The sequence below is a fragment of the Pipistrellus hanaki genome (genome assembly GCF_964339955.1).
Source record: "Pipistrellus hanaki genome assembly, chromosome: 5".
NCBI classification, from domain to species: Eukaryota; Metazoa; Chordata; class Mammalia; order Chiroptera; family Vespertilionidae; genus Pipistrellus; species Pipistrellus hanaki.
In genome coordinates, this window is record NC_140507.1 from 64,791,097 (window position 1) to 64,811,976 (window position 20,880).

Sequence of the window (20,880 nt, forward strand, 5' to 3'; positions counted from 1 at the left end):
TTGAAAACACTGTCTCCAATCTTATAACCACACTGAAACAGCATATTTTTGCACAGGGTTTTAGAGGGTGCAACTGAGGCTCAGAGGAGCAGATAACCCGAAGTTCATAGAACTACAATAGAAGATGGTGGCGCCGAGTTTCAAATGGGGCTCCTACCCCTCATCACCTTCTTAGTGTTGCTCTACTAACGGCCAGCGGGCGCGTTACGTACACCACAGCACCTTAACTTTTTAAAGGAGAAAAGGTTTTGGAAAGAGGGAACAGGGAAAGCTTTATGCCTCCTTATTGCAGAACGGTTTCCCGCCTCTGAGGCAGGAAGTCTTAGTCTCAGCATTGTTGACATTCTCTGTAATGAAGACTGCCCTGCACATTTCAGGGGGGTTAGCAGCCTCTCTGGGATCCACCCTCTAGGTACCACTGACACACACACACACACACCCCGTCCCCGTCCCTGGCTGTGACAGACTTTGCACCTGTCAGTCACCCTGTGCGGCAGGCACCCCTGGTTAAGAATCACGGCTCTGAGAGGTTAATCAGGCTGATGCTGGGGGAGGGAGTGTTATTTCTAACACACTGTGAGTACCAGAGGTGGGATTTGTAGCAGTGTGGGGAGGAAAAGAGGGAGTTGTCACTGTTTTTAACTTGTGTTAAACCCAGAACCCTTTGCTCAAACGACTTCCCAGGCAAACTCTGGGCTTGGGTTCTTTGCACCCTCCTGGCTTCTCAACCCAGTTTGGAGAACACTAGACTAGATATCCTCCAAGGTCTCTTCCATTTTAAAACTCATTTTTTGTATGTCTCTACCTCCCACACCCCACCCGGGTCTCCCTCGCTGTTTCTGAATAAGACGGCCCGGTGCGGCAGCAGCTGGCGTGCAGCTGTTATCCCTCCAGCTCTTCGGGCTGCTTTCTGCTTGGGTTTTTGCCTCTTCCTGCTTCCTGGAAGGGCTGAGAGGCCTGGCCATCCCTGGGCCTGGGCCAGGTCTGACACCTCTATTTGGAAAGTGACAATAGATAGGATGGCTGCCGCCTTAGCCGTGCAGTGTCCTTGCAGAGGCGAGCCCTGCTGGGATTCCAGCTCTTTAGCCGACTGCAGTTTGGCAAAACGTGCACTTGGTCTCCAGCCCCTGCACCCTGTGCCCGACCTGGCAGGCAGAGCATCAGGCTGGCTGCCAGGACACAGGCTCAGCCTTCTTTGATTTCTCAGAAGCAGGAAGGGGACCAGGATGGACTAGCGAGAAGACAATCAGCGTTTCACGCTGCCAAGCTCAGCCCTGCTCGCATCTCAGGATACAATCCTGCGCCGAGCGCGTCTCCTGTTAACCTTTATGTGTGCCAGCTGCTGGGAAGCCCGTTTGGCCACGTCACCCAGGAAGTCAGTCCCCCTTCTCCCTTGCCAGGGGCAGCTGCTGTGTGATGAATATTTATATACATATGCTCATGGTTTCTAGAACATAAAAATGTGTTCTGTGTTCTAAAAGCTCTCCAAGCCTGTGCCATGGTTAGCACTCTGGCACCTGGGCAGCAGCGAGTAGTGCCCGCTACTTAGAGTAGTGAGGTGGTGCAGGCGCTGTTTGAGTAATGGGATGGAGTAGGCACCCTCACGCTCCGCTTTCTTCTCCCACTCCTTCTCTTTCTCCCTCTCCCTCTCCCATGCGCTCTGGAGTTGCCTTGAATTCCTCCCACACTCCCATTCCCAGTTCCTGCCTCTTCCACTGCTGCTCTCTGAGGCCAGTTCTTTGCTTTCATCTCACCCCTCCAATGGCCCAGATAAAGGGCTGATCAGAATGGATGGGAGGCGAGGGCATAAGATTACACTCTTGGAGTTGCATGGCAGTTTTCAATGGGAATTGCTTAGATGCTTCAAACCTTGTTCATAAGGTATTAAATACTTCATAAACTCATAGTTTAGAACTAAAGGGGGCCAGAGTGGTCACTTGGTACTGTTCCTTCATTCTGCAAAGAGGGAACCTCAAGTCCAAAGAGTAGTGACTGTCCAGGATTATATGATGGCCAGGAGAGAATCCACATATCCTAAGGCCTTTCACCAAACCAGATAAAAGAGCAGGAATATCTGTGCTCCAGAGCAGTCATTTTGTTGTTGTTTGTTTTTTTTGTTTTTTAATTCTCATCCGAGGATATTTTCCATTGATTTTTAGAGAAAGTAGAAAAGATAGGGAAAGACAGAGAGAAACATCGATGTGAGAGAAACACATCGATTGGTTGCCTCCTACACGAGCCCAAACCAGGGCCCGTGCTGGGGAGGAGCCAGCAACCAAGGGACATGCCCTTGACTGGAATTGAACCCTGGAACCTTTGGTCCACAGGTCTACGCTCTACCCACTGAGAAAAACTGGCCAGGGCCAGAGCTGTCCTTTTAAATGTAATATTTGCCACATTTATGAAGCATTTTTATAGTAGTAGAAATTTTATTTAGGAGCACAGAGTATGTCAGTAAGACCCAAAGTGACTCTCTAAATGTGACCACTAAAAATTCCAACCGTTTGTAGCAAGGGCCACTGTGTAAATCTAAGTTGAAAGGCGCCATCCTGAGAAGAGAGCAGAAGGCCCGAGGTGTGGTCCCAGGCCAGATGTGGAGGGAGTGGGCATTGTACCATGCCTGGCACTTAGATATGTCCCAGGCCAGCTTCGGAAAATCTCCCTTGGCTGCTAGGGAGATGCTGTGAAGAGCTGTTCGCTAAAATGGGAGGATAGTTCTCCACACCTGAGAGTGTGTGCAGGTCACCGCCCAGTGGTTCTGCAGCTGCAGGAAACCATGGCCATGGCACACACTGGCAATCGTCTTTGGCAGTGGCCCTGCCTTCGAGGGGTCACAGCAGTGGGGCCAGCATCGCAGGCCCCTTTGCAGCAGGGTAGCACCTCAGCAGCCTGAGCTAGTGGAAGAGGGGGCCCTGCCTGGCGCCTGTGGGCACCGAGTTCATGAGTGCACTGGAGGTATACCTGGATCCCACACAGTTAAAAAGAAAAGAAGTCATTGGTATGTAGAGATTTCCGGCAAATGTGGGTAATAATGTTTGCCTCATGCCGTTATTGTGGACATTAAATGTGATAAAGAGGATGTATAAAAGGCAAATATCCACCAAACACAGTGGGGAACGTGAGCCCCACTGGCTGGAGGTCACGGGGGTTGGAAGCCATCCTCATCCCTGGCATGGCACAGAGAACCCTCCAGAAACTCTCCCTTCTCCGTAGCTCTCATCATGCTAGGTGTGTCAAATGCAGCCTCGGCTCTAGAGTGTACGACCCTCATTATTGTCTCATCCTGTCACCCTGCTACATAAGAGGAGGGGAAGTCCTAAGGACAGGGGGAAAACACAAAGGAGTCCTTGATGTCACCTTACGGTGAAGGGTGAAGTATTGTACCTGCTTGAAGCTACTGGGTGACTGAGTCTATGAATTGCATCAATAAGAGGAATAAAGGAAAAAATAAGATGCATCAGAGCTGTAGGGTTTAATATGTAAATATTTCATAATAACACATTTGTCATTTCTGAAAACATAAATCTCTTTTCCTATTTTACCCTTTATTTCTTTTTTAAAAAAATATATTTTATTGATTTTTTACAGAGAGGAAGAGAGAGGGATAGAGAGTTGGAAACATCAATGAGAGAGAAACATCAATCAGCTGCCTCCTGCACACCCCCTACTGGGGATGTGCCTACCACCAAGGTACATGCCCTTGACTGGAATCGAACCTGGGACCTTTCAGTCCGCAGGCCAATGCTCTATCCACTGAGCCAAACCGGTTTTGGCTACCTTTATTTCTTATAAGAATCTGTGAAGCCTAGACTGACATCTAAGCGAGAGACCACATTGCCTTTTAAAGGGGAAGTTTGTCATTGAAACAGGCTCATTTCTCTGTGGCTGGTGCTTGGTTACTTCCGCTGCTCAGCTATCAAGCTCTCTTTCCTGTAGTTTTCAGGACCCATTTCACTCAAGGCATCCCTGAATATGTTACAGAATGTTCCCGACTTACCCTGACTTTTTGTAAGCTTACTGACTAAAGTTCTGTTTTCTGGCATAGTAATTGTTTTAGTTGACAGAATGTGATTGTCTCCACCTCTTACATCTTGCAGGTTACGTTGGCACTTGCCCACAGAATAGAAATGCATCCACCTAGCACGCTGCCCTTTATAATGGGCAGTCCGAAAGGGCAACAGACTTCATAGCTGATTTTTTATAACTGTTCTTTCTTATTGGTGAAATGTGATGTTAAAATGCACGTGCATTCTGATATGCAGTCAGTTCTTGATATTGAAGTAATTGTTCTATAAAGTCATCATGAGCACTGGATTAGGAAAACAGAAGCATTGTTCCTAGGAGGGAATTCAGGGTTAGGTTCCTGCAAACCCCTGGTCCCATTTTGGTCAACTGATCATTACATAATGTGGTGTTTTGTGTGCTTCCGTTTAAACGCGTTACTTATCATACGCTGTTAAACCATAACATTAACCCTTGGCCAGCAGTACTAGAACTCAGACCTCAGGGAGCCTGCCTGACACACATTTTCTCCATCAGGCACAGCACCGCCTTCTCAGGCTTGGAACACAAGACAGCACTTCAGTTCTGTTTCAGAGCCAGAGAAACCAACGAAAAGCACAAAAATGAGAAAACCGTGGCACTGAATAATAGACTGTGAAAAGAACACAATTTACAGTATCAGTTTGGAATCAAGAAGGCAGAGGCATGGTCTTGTACCTGCACACAGGTGTCTCAAATTGTACTTCACATTTTCCACGTCTGTGCATGTTCTCGGGTGACTTCGGCAGTGCCCCAAGTATTGATTTGGGGGTTACAAATAAGTTTTAGGGAGTAGACAAATACAGAATCCATGAATAATAATTCCCTGCATGTTTTTATATTTGAATACGGAATACAGATGAATCACAGAAATATTCAATATATAGTTAATATATACTGAATGTCATCCAATACCCATGATAGTAGAAGCAGATTGCAGTAACACTTAAAATGGTAATTTCAATAGGCCAAATATGTTTTACCTATTAATTTATGCCACAAAGAAAAATCTGATAATGGCTTGTAGAAATGTCAAGGCCCAGAAGCATAGAATAGTAGGTTCTTCCACTCAACGAGCAGAAATAAACTGGCCTAGTTATTATTCAGTGTATCCCCATAATTCATCATTTCTTTCTCGTCGTGTACTCCTCTCCCCCTCCCCTCTCCTCTCCTCCTCTACGAGGTCTTGCTGCTAAAACTGGCTTGGGAAAGATGCTGGAATCTAGCCAAGATGTGCTCCACAGAAGCTGGGCAGTCAGTGACCAGTGCAACTCAGGAGGGATCTGCTCTGTATTAGATGTAGTGCTGACACAGTCGCTGTTGATCAGCAGACCTAATCTGAATGCAAAGGTGCAGATCCCTCGTAAATGTGATATCATCATACTCGCAGACCTCAAGCGCATCACCTTACCTAAAGGGTAAGATGCTGTGTTAGATCTGTTTAATTCTGTGGTAACTAGCCTAGACTTTTTTCTTAAATATATGAACTATGTTAATAGCTACTTGCTAAACACTCATTCAGATTGTATTGCCCCTCCTCAAGTGATTTAGCCTTAGCTGGTTTGGCTCAGTGGATAGAGCATTGGCCTGTGGACTGAAGGGTCCCAGGTTTGATTCAGATCAAGGTTACATGCCCAGGTTGTGGGCTCAATCCCCAGTATGGAGTGTGCAGGAGACAGCTGATCAATGATTCTCTCTCATTCATGTTTCTATTTCTCTCTCCCTCTCCCTTCCTCTCTGAAACCAATAAAGAAATTTTTTTTTTTTTAAAAGAGAGAGAAGTGATTTAAATTCTTCCGCACCCATTTTCTTACTGCAATCTTGGTCTCAAAGAAACATACAGCAAAGTCTAATAGACCCTGGCCAGGAAGTCTAATTGGAATAACACAGGAAAAGAAATGAATGGTGTTTGAGGATCAAGAATGGCAGGCATAATGCTGAGGATTTTCACATACTCTTGGGATTAGTAAAAGCACAGATATTTATCCCCCCGCTGATTACGGGGAAGTTGTTTACAAAAGTCCTGTGAAGAAAAGAGCAAAATAATACAAATGTGTGCATATTCCTAGAGCCTGGAAATATAAAATGCTAATAAAATGTACTTTGAAGTATAACCACCCTTTTAACAATTCTGCAGCGGCCCAGAGCTACTGTTACTGGCAATATGTAAGGATGTGGTTATTTCATGGAGAGACCTTTAAAACTAAAGTGGGAATAATTTGGAGGTAACTATAGACAAACTTTTTTCCTTTCAACTATCAGAGTAACCCTTATAGTTATCTGTGCTCTCCAGATAAGATTTAACAGACTGACCTCAGCTTCAGGAAACTAGACTACAGGTAGCCAGGGGATTCCATTAAATTGCTCCTGAGGTCTTGAGTTTAGCAACTTGATTTTTTTTTTTTAAAGTGCTATTTTTATTTTATTATTTTATTTTATTTTATGTTTGGGGACTGTGTTTTGTGAATGAAATTTTAAGTGTTCTGCATTCTAATGCATCAGATAATGAGGAAGCAGTGGAATCAGCTTCTTTGCTTTCATGAAAGTCTTTAGTGTAAAAGATCTCCACGGAGGTCGTGGCAGTGACACTAATCTGGGGAGTCCGACCCCACCACCAGCCAGCTGTCAGCAGGTGGCCCGATGGCGGGTCAGGATCGCTCAGAGAGCAGAGGGACTGGAAGTCAACTACACGCATTACATCTATATGGTTCTGAGATTACAGTGAAGTGATGTCCATTTGTAGTTATTTCAAGGAATTGAAACTCTTTTTCTCTTGAGAAACGTAATTGAGCATAGCTTGATTGCCACAGGCTGTCTAAAATGTTTTTTAAAAAAACAAAAAAACAAAAACTTCAAAATACCTAGGATTTTTACAGCTTTTGGTAGATTTTCAGGAGATATAATTTTTCCTCCTCATGCAGTACTTTATTTCTCAAATGGTGATCATTAAACACACTTAGTAGTAATATTGGAAACATTATCCTGGAACTCAGAAGAGCTGGCTTTCCTAGTTGGATTTATAAACTTCTGAAAGTTGGCAACTGGCCCTCATAAAAGATTCTCGTCCAGCGGAGCTCTTAGATCTTGTTTGTGTTTTCCTTTCCCACTTGAGCACGGTTATCTGTGCTGCTCGCTGCTGCAGCTCAGAGGAGCAGGGCCGCTCTTGGCAGCGCTGTCTGCGTAGGCTCCCGCTCCATCGGTATGACGTGTTGGCAGCTAGCTGGAAGGTTATATAATCAGATAATAACAAGCTGGTATCCGGAGGGTTACTGGCGGGAGTGAAATGCAGAGGCACCGTCAGTATAGTAATTTGCAAAGCTGTCCAATATCCTGCTACTGAATCAAAATGAGAATGGGTAGAAATAGTGATGTTTTTTAAAAAATGTGCCCTAGCTCCTCAGAATAGAGATGCCTTCCAGCAAAGTCATGGACAAATGAACACCAGAGTTTGGTCTCATTTTCTTAGTATGTGGCGCTCTGGTTCCAGGGAAGGCCCGGCTGTGATTGTTTCAATAAGAAAAAAAAATCAGGGGTTTGGGCTGCTTATGAAGCTGTCACAATGTTCTCGCTGGAAGCAGACTTGAGTAGCATTTTTATTTTAAAGTGTTTTGCAAAAGGAAAGTGTTTATGTTTAACAGACTATTTTTAAAGGCATAAAAAAAAAACCAAGTTCCCTAGTAGGATTTTTTTCTTCCTTTTTTTTTTTTAACATAGATATTCCACTGCCTAGATGACCTCCATTGATTTCCCCAGTCCTTTATTTTGGGACATTTGGGTTGTTTCCAGCTCCTCACTATTATATTCAGTGCTGGGATGAGCAGGCCTGTGGCTCCATCTTTGTGCCCACTTTGATTATTTCAGTAGGACCAACTCCTAGTGGGATTGCTAGCTGGAAGGATTAAAAACTGTTTCCTTTTACTTGGTAGTATTTTTTTTTTTTTTTTTTTTGACTCTGGAGTTTCTCATCCATTGACCGCCATATCCCTGGTCCGCACTGGTCTATCAGCTTTCACCTCACACAGAACACAGATTTGTTTTGCCCTTTTCCTTTTCTCTTTCTCTTTTTTGCAATGATAGTCTCCCTTGCATATGGCCTGTAGACTTATTAGAAACCCAGGGACTCAGTGGAGAAAAGGTAACAAATTGATAATATATACTGTCTCCAGATGACCATTGACTGTAGGAAACCTCACTTACAGTGTCCACATGTGTTTAGTCACTCTGTTTCCTTGTCAGATTTTAGTGAACTAAAATGTTTTCCAAAATCGTGGTTTGAGATTTCCTGGCATCTGCCTTTTCTGGGTCAGAATTAACATACTCTTTCAGTTTTTATCTTATAATTCCATCCCATTTGGGGCTATAAGCCTTTTGAAGAATAACTCAACTCTCTTTTGTGACTAAAGAGGATTTTATTTTCTGGAAAATTAGTAATGAAGCAAAGATGTAAGAGAGAGAGAAGTAAAGATAATTTAGTCAATGCAGGAAAAGAGGCAGACTACGTTAATGATTTCTTGAAATGCTATCACCAAATTTTCTCCTCCACAATATTTATTAAACATCTCATGTCTATCAATTATGTTACATGTTAAATGAGCAACCTGGCTTCCTAATACCTTTAAGAAGATAAATTACTAAACATAGTTAATGCATTCTTATTAGCCCCAGAAATTGCCTGTTCTATGAATTAATAAATGCTAACCATTATAGATTTGTCCTCTTTTCCAAATCTATATTCAGAGTTTTACAGTGGATAGAGCCTTCAAAAAATTATCTACTGCATCTCTTCATTTTGCTGTGGAAGCATTAGTATCAATCAGTGTTAAGACTTCCATAAGTAAATATTTTAGACAACTTATATTGGTAGCTCCTTAGATATCTAATATTTCTCTGCTGGGAAATGATTTACTAACTCCAACCTGAAGTTACCAGCTATCACTGTAAGTTCATACCCTTTTTTTCAAAAGTCAGAATTTGCTTTTGGAAATACAAGTCCTCCATACGGTCAACATGATTTCCTGATAGTAATCAGAGTACATTGAGAAGACTTACAATCTCTCACTGAGTGATGAAGCATGGAATAGGAGATGACTCAATAAACATTTTAAGGAATGTTTGCAAAGTGTGATTTTCAACTCTGTGTTGAACTTAAATTCCCAACTTGGTCTCTGCACAACTGTTTTTACTGACTTTTATGTTTTGGTATAATGCCATTGGTCTCCATTGACAGCCTCCATGAAGCACAGCTCCGTGAAACTCATTACTGCCTTTGCCATAAGGAAGCCCCCTAGAAAAAGTTCCATCTGGTCTTCACACCGAGAATATTGTACTCCCTCTGAACAACTGGTTTTTTAAACACAGCCCTGACCAGATTTCCCTGCCGGGAAATTCAAGCCAAACTGTGGCCTACCCATAATAAATACAGAGGCAGGGGGCAGCCTCAAGGCCACCGAATCACCCAACTCAGGGTGGTGCCATTCATAGTGCATTCTTTGTGAATGCTGCCCCAGAATTATGCACACAGGAGTCCTTGAACCCCCGTATGCATTTTTTTTTAGTTTTAAATTCTTTATTGTTTAAAGTATTACATATGTTTCCTTTTTCCCCCACCCCGTCTGTGTCCATTGGTTATGCTCATATGCATGCATACAAGTCCTTTGGTTGGTATGCAGTTTTAATGTCTCATTTTTGGTTCTTCCTTTTGTTTCTCGGTCTCTCTTTATGCAAATTTTCCCCCTGCTACTTTTACTTTTTGTAATATTATTGTATTCTGTGTGTCTCTGTAAGCTGCCTGGCGTCCTCTGTGGAATAAGGTGCGGCACATTAATAACTAAGCAGCAGATTTAATCTTGTCCTGGTTCATTCTGTTATATCCAGGCCACGGCCCCCAAGCTGGATCCTTAATCCTGCTGGTGGTGGTGGTTTCAGCTGAAGTTTATTAGTGTTTGATAAGCTGGTACTTCTGTAAAATTAGACTCTGGTATGCAAGCTCATTTGAAATGAGAGTCCAATATAGCTATAAACATATGGCTCACACTGTAAAATATTCCTTTTTCTTTCCCGGGGAGTTTTGGAGAAATGTACCAGAACATATGTCCAGTCCTAGGATTCCCTGCCGGAATCTTTTTCTAAATTGTGGTTTGACATTTTATATCATTAAGTGGACACATCTGTCTGAGTTTGTTTGCCTTTTCAAGAAAAAAAAGAATACTTGAAGACAGCAACCCAATGACATAGGTCAACATTGTTAGTTCGCCCCAAGGTATTTCGTATGCTCAACCCTTAAAACCAGGCAGAAATCCACAGAGCTGTGTGCAGTCATTTCAGTTAGTGGCCATGTATTCCCTGGGTACGGAGTGAAAACAAGGAATTCATGTTCCTGTTTTCTTTACACCCATATTGTGAGTAATTCGTGGTAAAACAGGGAAAGAACCTCGGAGTCAAAGGTTTCATTTTAAACCTCGCCTCTGTCATGGTGGCTTTCAATCAATCATGTAACCTAAGGTAGCCTCAGTCTCCTTGTGTATAAAATAAATAACACCGATGCCTGTTCCACCTACCTCATAGGCACCCTTGGACACTCTTAAGAGCTACTAGAACTCTGGGATAAAATATCACAATAAATAAGAGCAAATATCACAATAAAAATAGCAAAAACGCCATTTCTTTGGCTCCACTGTGCTAGAATTTTAGCTCCCTCAAACTTTCCCGACTAGTCCTGGGATTCAGTTGGGTTGTGGACCACATGCGGGAAGCTTGTCTCCATGGATTGATTCCTCAGAGGCAGGCTTTCGTGTCCCCTCTCCAGGGCTTTCCATTGTGCTCACACAGAGCACTCACTCCCCTGCTCACTGACTCCATGGCCCGAGGTCCCTGGTGCCACTAATGTCCTTCCCAAAGGAACATCCGGTCATCCCTGCGTGATCTCTCTTGGCACCTCTCAACTGAGCAGTTCTCTCCTGTATCTCTCTAGTATCTCACAATGGAGACCCACCCTCACGCCGCATACCTAGTTGGCTTGGCAGGACCCTGAATGAATAGGAGCATCAGCAGGATGGCTGAGAAGGAGGTGTTCTCTAAAGCCACGCTCCATGTTTGCCCCAGAGTGTGCGCGTTATTGTAAAACGGTTGCAGATACCGCCAGCTGCGCGGCCCAGGGATGGGGTGAGCCTTTAGGAAGCCTCTGGCTGTTTAGTGGCTGGGAATGCCAACCGCTCTGTGTCAGTGTTTGAGGATCATTGGCAGCTGAGCTGTCATGACTAACTCCCTCTAACTGAGGGGGTGCCAGGAAACTGGCTAGCTCAGAGAAGGTAGAGAATAAATGCAGGTGCAAGCTTTTCAGGGAGCCCTATGTCACAGGAGGCCACACCCGGTCCAGGCAGATAGTGGTGTTATTCTTTGTTACATACGCCACATAAAGCCGTGGTTTTTGTAGTTCTGTTTGTAGTTTCTTGCCTTTGCAATCAGCCATGGTGAGCCAGAGAGTTTCTGGCCCTGGCTGTTCTGCTCTGCTAGGAATGTCCCCCTTTCCTCCAACATGAAATAAATCTTTCTATCTCAAAGCTCTGCCTCAGAAATTGAAATCCATCCCAGAAGTTTAGGTGCAACTGCCTGGTTGGAACTGGGGGTACTTGTCTTAAAACCTTGCACAAATGGCATGTTTATTTGTTTGTGTGATTGCTGTTGTTTTTCTAGATTTTGCGAATTGGGAGGGTGGACCTGGTAGAGATCATAGGCATGATGAGCTAAAGTCATGCATTGGAATGCATTCCCAAAATGCATTCCAAGCGGTGTCTTCTAAAAACAACCATTAAAAAATATTCTTTTCCTACCTATCTTCCTACCCATTCTGGTTTCTTACCTTCCAAGTATAGCACCACACAGTCTACTCCAAAACAAGTGTGGCAAACAGTGGTACTTTCTCAGTCACCTAGTTATACCCTGAAAGGTGTTATACCTGAAAAACTTCTACAAGACCCAACCATTAATTCTGTGTTCATCAGGTGTTTTTTACTTTCAACCTCAATAGAGAAGTGAAAGGTTTATTATTCTCCTTTTCATTGATGCTTAATTTGTTAAATAAATTTATTGATTTAAAATAGTGAAAAGCTTCCTTGCTGGTGGCTCAGTGGTTAGACTGAAGGAGGCTCTTGTGTTAGATTCTGGTCAAGGGCATGTACCTCTGTTACAGGCTTGATCTCCGGCACCAGTGGGGGCACACTGGGAAAGCAACTAATCGTTGTATCTCTCTCACATGGGTATTTCTCTCTCAGCCCCTCCCTGTCCCACCTTCCCTTCCACTCTTTCAGGAAGGAAGGAAGGAAGGAAGGAAGGAAGGAAGGAAGGAGGGAGGGAGGGAGGGAGGGAGGGAGGGAGGGAGGGAGGGAGGGAGGGAAGGAAGGAAGGAAGGAGAGAGAAAAATCAAATGTAACATATTAGACATAGATTATTTGCCAGAATCAAATCTACTCAGCTCACTAAAAAGGGAGGAGGGGGATATGAGCAACCACTTGAAAGGATATAGGTTATCTCATAGAACCCAAGGTCAGGAGGTATACCTGATTGAATCAGAAAATGAAAAATGAGAATCAAAATCATACTCTCTTTCTCTCTGAGAGTTTATGAACTTTCATCTCTACTTCTATCTCTGCTTCTCCATAAAAATAGCTATCCAGCCCTTGCCTCATGATACCATTCAAGAGCAATAGAAACCAGCTAGGGCCTCAGAAGCCCAAAGTCCCCAGAGAGGGCCTCTGATTGGCCCAGCTTGGACAAGGGCTCACTGCTAGTCCATCCTGGACAGGGGATGACAAGATGAGGTCTCTTCTACTCAGTAACTCTGGTTTAAGGAGACTGTTACAGAAAGGACCCTGGGCAGAACTGTGAGTGCTGGGCAGCTTTTGGAGAGTGGAAGACATTCCTGACATGCATTCCAAGTGGTGTCTTCTAAAGATAACCATAAAAAATATCATTTAAAAAATATGTTTGGAATAAAGTAAAGAAAAGGCAGGGTAGGCAGATTATTGGAGCAAATTACATGATTTTCACATGAGAGAAAACAGATATGTGAAATACATTTTTCTTTCTTAGCTCTCTGCAGGAGTGATCTCCATATTGAAAGTTTTATAGCCATCATGCTAAGAGGGAATTAAATTTAAATATAATGAGCACAGAATAAGAAAGTACTCGAGTCGTGCGTTAAACTTGTTGAGACCTTTAAAGCCTCTCATAGGACTAGATATCGAGGGACTTACCAGATGACTGTGAGAGGAAGCGCCGTCAGTAATCCAGAGGGATTGTGGGGAAGAGGAGAGGTTTTAGGAAACTGGAGGTGGGGAAATGTTGCTTTGTACTTTCCAAAGGGGAAAGAGAATGTCTGGTTCTGGAAACTTGATGTTGATGCACTGTTTAGATTCCAGGAAGGATCACCTATACATACTGAAGTAGCAGTCACTCTGTACCAGCATAGGTCTAGGAAAAAGAGTCAAACCAAACTAAGTAACTAAGAAAAGACATGAGCTTTACACTAGTGGACCAGGAGACTGTGTGATACCTAACACACGTCGATGCAGCAGCATATCTTCAGATCCCTGCAGACAGGCAAGGAAATGCAGTCAGTGATAGTGCAGTGAGATGAAGTTGGTGAGTGAAGTAATAGCAGCCTCTCAAGGATTACACATAGCTTTAAAGAACTATATTTGATCTCATATTCGTTCACATAAACAGTAGATACAGAGATAGCAATCTTACTAATCCAATTTTCAACACACAGAAAAATGGGGAGTGATGTTATAATTGACAGAATTATCAAAAGAGCAAAACCTGCTAGGCATGCATCTAAACTAACAATACATGTAAACATGATATTGTTTGCTGAGTTCAACTGAAAAATAAAAAACAAGAAACATTGGGCTTCACAGTAATTTGGGGAGAAAAGTTCCAGGGACTTGTGAGCTAGCAATATGATGTGGTTGCAAAAAATAAAAAAAAACATATAGCGCCAATGTAATTTTAAATTATATATTCAAAGGATTATACCCAGACTAAGGATTGTAATACTTGGCAATATTATGAATTATTATAATAATCTTTTCTGGGAAATACATTGACAAAATCGAACACATCCAGATGATCAGGAAGTTTAACTTATAAATTTATTTGATGCTCAGATTTTTATTTTGCTGTGTGTAATGGACTATAAGGAATAAAATCTCCCATAGCGAGTTTTCAAGGAATTTACTTGGTATCATTCCAGTCAAAGTACATAGGAACTGCTACTTGGGTAAAAACCATTCCCCTCAATCTGTTGAGCTTGAATGATGGGTTTAACGTTGAAAATATATATTGACTTTTTAATGCCAAATTAAATTTTATATTCTATATTACTAATTTGTTCAGCACTGCTTCATGTAAATTATAAGTATTTTCCCACTCCCTTTTATAATGGGAATGGGTAAAAGTGGTTTTATATGGACACAGGAAACATTCTCAACTTATTTAAAAATAAAATTGTGTAGTTGTTGTTTTTTAAATCAGTGTTTCCCAAATTTTGAGAAAATGTTTTCTATACCTAAAGAATATTCCCTATTATACAATGCAAAATTAAAGGGAGAAAATCCTAAATGACTCTATTTATTGAGACTCTAAGGAGTAAGGGAGTAAGATACAACCTTTAAAAGGGGTAAGTTGAGTAACTTCAACACACAAATAACTAAGTGTGTACACAAATACACTCACACATTACTGTAGATTAATGATAGTACATATGGGTTTCAGGAACTTGCAGCCTAAAAATGTAGTTTTTCATAGTCTGCTGAATTAATGTATGTGTTTATAAAGACCAAATACAGCCAAAACCGGTTTGGCTCAGTGGATAAAGCGTTGGCCTGTGAAAGGTCCCGGGTTCAATTCCGGTCAAGGGCATGTACCTTGGTTGCGGGCACATCCCCAGTAGGGGGTGTGCAAGAGGCAGCTGATCAATGATTCTCTCTCATTGATATTTCTAACTCTCTTTCCCTCTCTCTTCTTCTCTGTAAAAAAATCAATAAAATATATATTTTTTTTTAAAAGTTTGTACCAAAATCCATTCATTTAGGTGTGACCTATTCTCAGTTGGTCTTGAAGGAAGACCTATTCTATGCCAGTAAAATGTGACAAATGATGTAAAATAGGGGGTTTTACCTCAATATCATGAGTGCTTCTTTCCATACTAAGTCTTAACATCATGGTTTTGTTTATTATAAGCTCTACTCTGTGTTCTACCCAATGGCCTCATCTCAACAGAAAAATCAGGAAAATGTTGCCTGAGGCTCCACGTGGGTTAGAGTTTGTTGGTGGAGTGGGGATTATTATCCTTAGCCATCTAAAAGTCAGACATACCTTGTTCTGCCCAGCTTAGTGTCTCTCCAGAAACTATCTTCTTTCAAGATCTGCATTCTTCCACTTCTGTATTTTTATAGGTATAGCTAGTATTTTTTCTTTTTCTCTTGTTCATGTTTAACAAGATTTCTTATAAACTCACTATAGCCTTTGTTTATTTCCTGGTTTCAGGGCTTACTAGCTGTATGATCTTAGGCAAGTCATTGATCTCTGAGCCTCAATTCCCTCATCTGTAAAATGGGAGATTAATAGCACAAAACTCAGAGTGGTGGTGGTAGATTACATAAGTTAATAAAAGTAAAACAAATAGAATAGTGCCTGGCACATGATAAAAATATGCTGTTATACAGCACATGCCTTCTGGTAATTTTTTCTTCCTTATGTTTATTTTTCATAGTTTAATTATACCATCTGAAGATATAAATCTTCCATCTATATATTTCAAAGTTCTCATAATTTCTGAATCAAATGCACACAAGTTATTCTTGTGTTTTCATCCTTTCCTCCCCACTCCCTTCCCACTTCTTTGGACTTGGTACTTTTTTTTATCATCCTTTTGGTTTCACCCTCTAGCACTAGCTCCAGCCTTCCTTCTTGAGGCCAAGTAGGGTTTTCCCACCAACACAGTCAGGGGAATTTTTGCTCCGGGTCTTGGGGGTGAGGGGGGTGCTCATAGGAGCCAGACCTAGAGTGTCTTCCTTGAAGTTCTGGCTCCAGTGCCCAGCTCCGATCATGGGCATAATAGGCACTTACTACTCACTCATTCAATGGAAAGATGCAGATGGATTACCAGACAGTCTGCATTTCTGTAAAAACAGCCTCTGTGAACACAGTTTAGAACAATCATGAAAGGTAACAATCACCTGGAGAAAAGGTTATCTCCCTGTACTTTGGACCAGGCCCTATGTTCGATAACAATTGCTGTTCTAAATGCTGGAATGGGTTATCAGGCTGATAAAGTGAATTATTGCTTTTATGGCTTTAAATTTAATCTTGGGATCAAGCTTATTTACTGGTTCACGGAGAGCTTTGAAGGAGGGAGGAAGAGGGAAAAGCTTTTGCTCCCACTTATCAAGGAGAGGGTCATAGGCTTCAAATACTAGTCCTAAAAGTTAACTCCTGCAGAAAGAACATGGGTCTCAACTCCTTCTTGTTAGTCTGTCTTGTTTTTACTATCTTGTTCTTTCCCCCATAACCAAACAAAATATATATAGGATGTGGGTATACCTATACATCAGATATACATACACACAGAGACACACACAGATATATATGTGTAAATGCATTCACACTTCTGTGAAACTCACTGAGCCTTCCCTAGCTCCTTGAGTCTATCAGGCCTGTTTTGAGTTTCCTTCCAACTAGAAAAAGGTTTTTGGCAACTTTAATCCTGTTACAGTTTTAAATAGTTCTGTGTCAAATAGCTAGAGATCCTCTTTAGCCAATCTGTAACTGTAAACAATATAAGATCTCTGCTATTCATTCATGTTAATTTTTGCTACATGCAAAATTTTTTTCTTAATAGTTTAGTCATATTAGAATAGGATAGCCTTTCGAACACAGTTATATAGTGGTTTATTCTTAGCAAGTGAAGTAAATGCCTTGCACCAGAAGCTCAGGTTTTAAAAAGGAAAATAAACTGAGTTCTAAGACATGTTGTCTAAAACCACAACAAAAATCCCTTATATCTGTAAGTATTATTTTATGCAACCCAGCTAAGGAGTATAAATTCACAAATTACTTGTCTAGGAAGTAGTTTTGTCTATGAATAATTTCATCTTATAGCAGCTTCTATCTTCTATCTTGTGTTCCTATAAAATGTAAAAGGTTGTATTTTATTCACTTACCTTAGTTAAGTCAGTCATACTTCCTCCGATCAGAAAACATAATGATAAGTTTGGATTCAAACATTATAAGTTATTGCTATATAAATATGATAAAATGTCTCTTTTGCAGGTGCAAGTATTGGCATTACGATGAAAACCTGCTCGTTTCCAGTGTTGTCATTGTCTTCCATAATGAAGGCTGGTCAACCCTCATGAGAACAGTCCACAGTGTCATTAAAAGGACTCCGAGGAAATATTTAGCAGAAATTGTATTAATTGATGATTTCAGCAATAAAGGTAATGGCTATGGAATTGACATTTTGTCCATAAAATAAGTTAATTATGAGTAATTGCAAAAAACATGTGATTTCAAAATAATTAGTCTTTAAAAAGTAATAGCATCTACTGATAGCATCTATTTTCAACAGGTGGGCACTATATCAAGCATTGTGTAATGATTATTTTGTTTAATCCTGACCGTAACCTTTGCAATGGATATTGTTATCTTCATTTTACACATGAGGCTAAGAAATGTTAAGTAACTCAGCAACAGTCACATGCTATTCCTGTCTCAATAATTAATAGCTGTAGTCAAATCTACAGGCTCTAAGTCTGTATATTCAACCACCATCTTACTCTATACCAATTCTTTGGGCCTTGGATTGTACAAAAGTTTGTCATAGAGGTAATTTATTGAAAGACTGAAAAAAATGTAATTGCACGTATACTGTAATGCCACTTGGTACTCCAACCATAGTTGTCCAAGTAAAATCCATATACCTAGTTAATAGCCTATAATTTGCATTTTAACAATACAATATTGAATTTAACCAGAAACCATGGGCTATTTTTATTTATAATAGACAGTATCCACTAAAATTTTTTTTGCTTTATATTTGATTTAGTATATTGAATAAAGGGAAATTGGTTGTTGTTTTTTTTATTATTATTATAGCATTTAGGGAGGCATTGGTTAGTCTTGGTTCATCTTGGCAAGAGAACGAGATTAAGCATTGATTTTTCCCAATAAGTGGGTTTAAGTTAAAATGTTTTTCTTTAAATAAATTACTGTAAGCAGAATATATCTTCCTAATGACATGAGTATCAAAAAATAGATAATGCTACAGCTCAGACCCCAGAGTGGCATCCTAAATAAAAATGTGGTTGTGCTGCTGAAACCCAGATCTGGGCAGTTATTCTCTTTTGCTTGTCACAAAACTGAATTGGATCCTTTGAAATTTCATCAAAGAACTCAGGCTAAGTAACAATAGGATATTTGTTTTATGGCAAGTAAGTTTTGCCAACAATTTTTGTGTACAATTAGTAATACCACTAATTATATGTCAGAAGACAGAACATGGGTAGCATGAAAATACCATTCAACATGGCTTTACAAAAGCATCCTCCAAAACTTCGTGTGGAGCTCCTATTGTCTGAATAAACCTCTACTATTTATACAAGGATGTGATCTTGTACACATATGCTAGCGTGGAGAAGAAATAGAAATATGGCCTATTTCCTTTCCCCCTCATTTTTGTTCAGCTAGTCACTTTTCATCCACTCATTTTTAATTATACTAGAGAATGTATAACTTGCACTTTTTTAGTCATCAAATGCCTTTAGCTTAGACATCTTACCTTGGTTGCAATTTTTATGACAGGAATGTAGTCATTAAAAATACTATTCCTGCCTCAAGATAAATACATGGTGAGGCAAAAAGTAGATTTACAGTCGTTCTAATGGAAAATAATACAGTAATTAATAATTATAGTAGAATTAACTCACTCACAACTGTAAACCTACTTTTGCCTACCCTTATTTAAAAATACGTTTTACCGTGATATTGTTGGTACCAATAATATTTTAGATTTTGAAGAACTTAAATCTAGAAAAATGACTGAGAAATCCCCTGTCTGTGATTGTTCTGGTTTTTAACAAGTTCTGTGTTATTAACACAAGTAATATCTCAGCATATTATTTTTTTTTTAAATTGTGACAATATACCAGAAAAGGAGAATAAAATTTGGGGTTTTAAGTTTTTTTAATCCATTCTACTTAAATTTTTTTATGATCAGAGCTTCTGTTAATACAAACCTCTAATATTTGTAAAGTCCATCACAGGGCAGGGTCTGCTTAGCTTATAACAGTATGAAGTACAGAGGTACAGAAGGCTTTAACTAGTTTTCCCAATTTCAAAACAACCTTAAAATCTGTCAGTCCCCTCCTCAGTAAAAGTATATAGTCTTTGGTAAATCTCACTGGAGTGAAAATTGGTTCATTCTTTCCCCCAATAAATTCAGAAACTAGAACTTTGAGTTAGCAGTTTTCTTATTTTAAAGACAACATATTTTACCAATATAAAACTTCACAAAGGAACTGGCTGCTCATAGCACTTGGGTTTCTGGAAATTAGAGTATTCTCTTAAAATAAGGTTTGGGGACTTTAAATAGAGCACACCCTGTACACATGTGCATCAGCCAGCTGAGACTGAGTGGGGTCAAAGCAAAATGCACCCCACACTCACGGTGGCTTGTAACAACAAAGGGTTACGGTGCTGTCTCTTGCTCTAACAATACATTCCCTGCAGGTCAGCCCTGGTCTGCCCCACCTGGTCACCGCAGGGCCCGGGCTGGCAGAGCAGCCTGATCTCAGACTGCCTGCCTAAGGACAGGGAACAGAGAGACACGGTGAAGCGCTAGTGGGGTTTTAACAGTTCCACTCACAAGCACCTCAAGTCATGTTCAGCCCCTTCTCATTGGCCACAGCAAAGCGCATGGCCCAGCCTGACATCAGCGGGTTGGGGAGGACAATCGCTCCCGAAGGAAAGGGGCGAACACTTTGAACACTAATTGAGTACAGGCTGCCATAGCCTAAGATCCCAAAGAAGCCAGAAGTCATTTCGTTCACTAGTTTCCCTTTGGGGCCATCTTTCTACACATTTAAATTTGAAGAACACACCATCCACTTGGTTTTGGCTGTAAAAAATTGTCACAGATTTATTTAGATAAAAGCGCCTAAAGCAATTCAGAAGGGCCTTAAAAAACAGCAACTGCCAAAACCGGTTTGGCTCAGTGGATAGGGTGTCAGCCTGCAGACTGAACGGTCCCAGGTTCGATTCCGGTCAAGGGCATGTACCTTGGCTGCAGGTACATCCCCAGAAGGGGGTGTGCAAGAGGCAGCTGATTCTCTCTCATCGATGTTTCTGACTCTCTGTCCCTCTCTCTTCCTCTCTATAAAAAATCACTAAAATATTAAAAAAAAAAAAAAAAAAAAACAGCAACTGTACTGGGCTTTAAAAAAAAAAGGAAGCTTTAAAAAAAAAAAGTTCAAGTTGGAGGGAAAATTACTTAGATTTTTCTGGAGGAAAAAATATAGTTCAGCATGAGAATTTTGTTTATAATTGTCATTAAAAGTGGATGGCAAAATAGAAAAAGGGAAATGTTTTTCTCCTCAATTTTGAATATCCATGTGTGGATGTCTTGGTAATTATAAGTCCTCTAAAAATGAGTAAAGTAGTAAGTATAGTCTGATTTGCCCATTTAGCCACTAGCTCGTCACTAATTACAGCTATGTTTTCATCTGTTTTTGTACCCAGGGGCTAAAAGTTTAAACAATTTAAAAATAATTTTTGGGTCTA

At 40.9% G+C, this 20,880-nt stretch overlaps 2 protein-coding genes across 4 annotated transcripts in view; one reads left to right on the forward strand and one right to left on the reverse strand.

The window, feature by feature from the left end:
• The window catches only part of LOC311623309 (histone-lysine N-methyltransferase SETMAR-like), a gene marked incomplete at its 3' end in the record, with an annotated part of 325,341 nt that overhangs the window by 121,475 nt on the left and 182,986 nt on the right, over positions 1-20,880 (reverse strand). The gene's annotated exons all lie outside the window — the stretch shown is intronic.
• Positions 1-20,880, forward strand: part of GALNT7 (polypeptide N-acetylgalactosaminyltransferase 7) — a 120,490-nt gene that overhangs the window by 77,390 nt on the left and 22,220 nt on the right. For all 3 annotated transcript variants that reach the window (XM_084883745.1, XM_084883744.1, XM_084883743.1), the window contains exon 3: positions 17,374-17,540. In XM_084883745.1, coding sequence (XP_084739871.1) covers positions 17,374-17,540 — 167 coding nt within the window. The remainder of the gene's footprint in view (positions 1-17,373; positions 17,541-20,880) is intronic.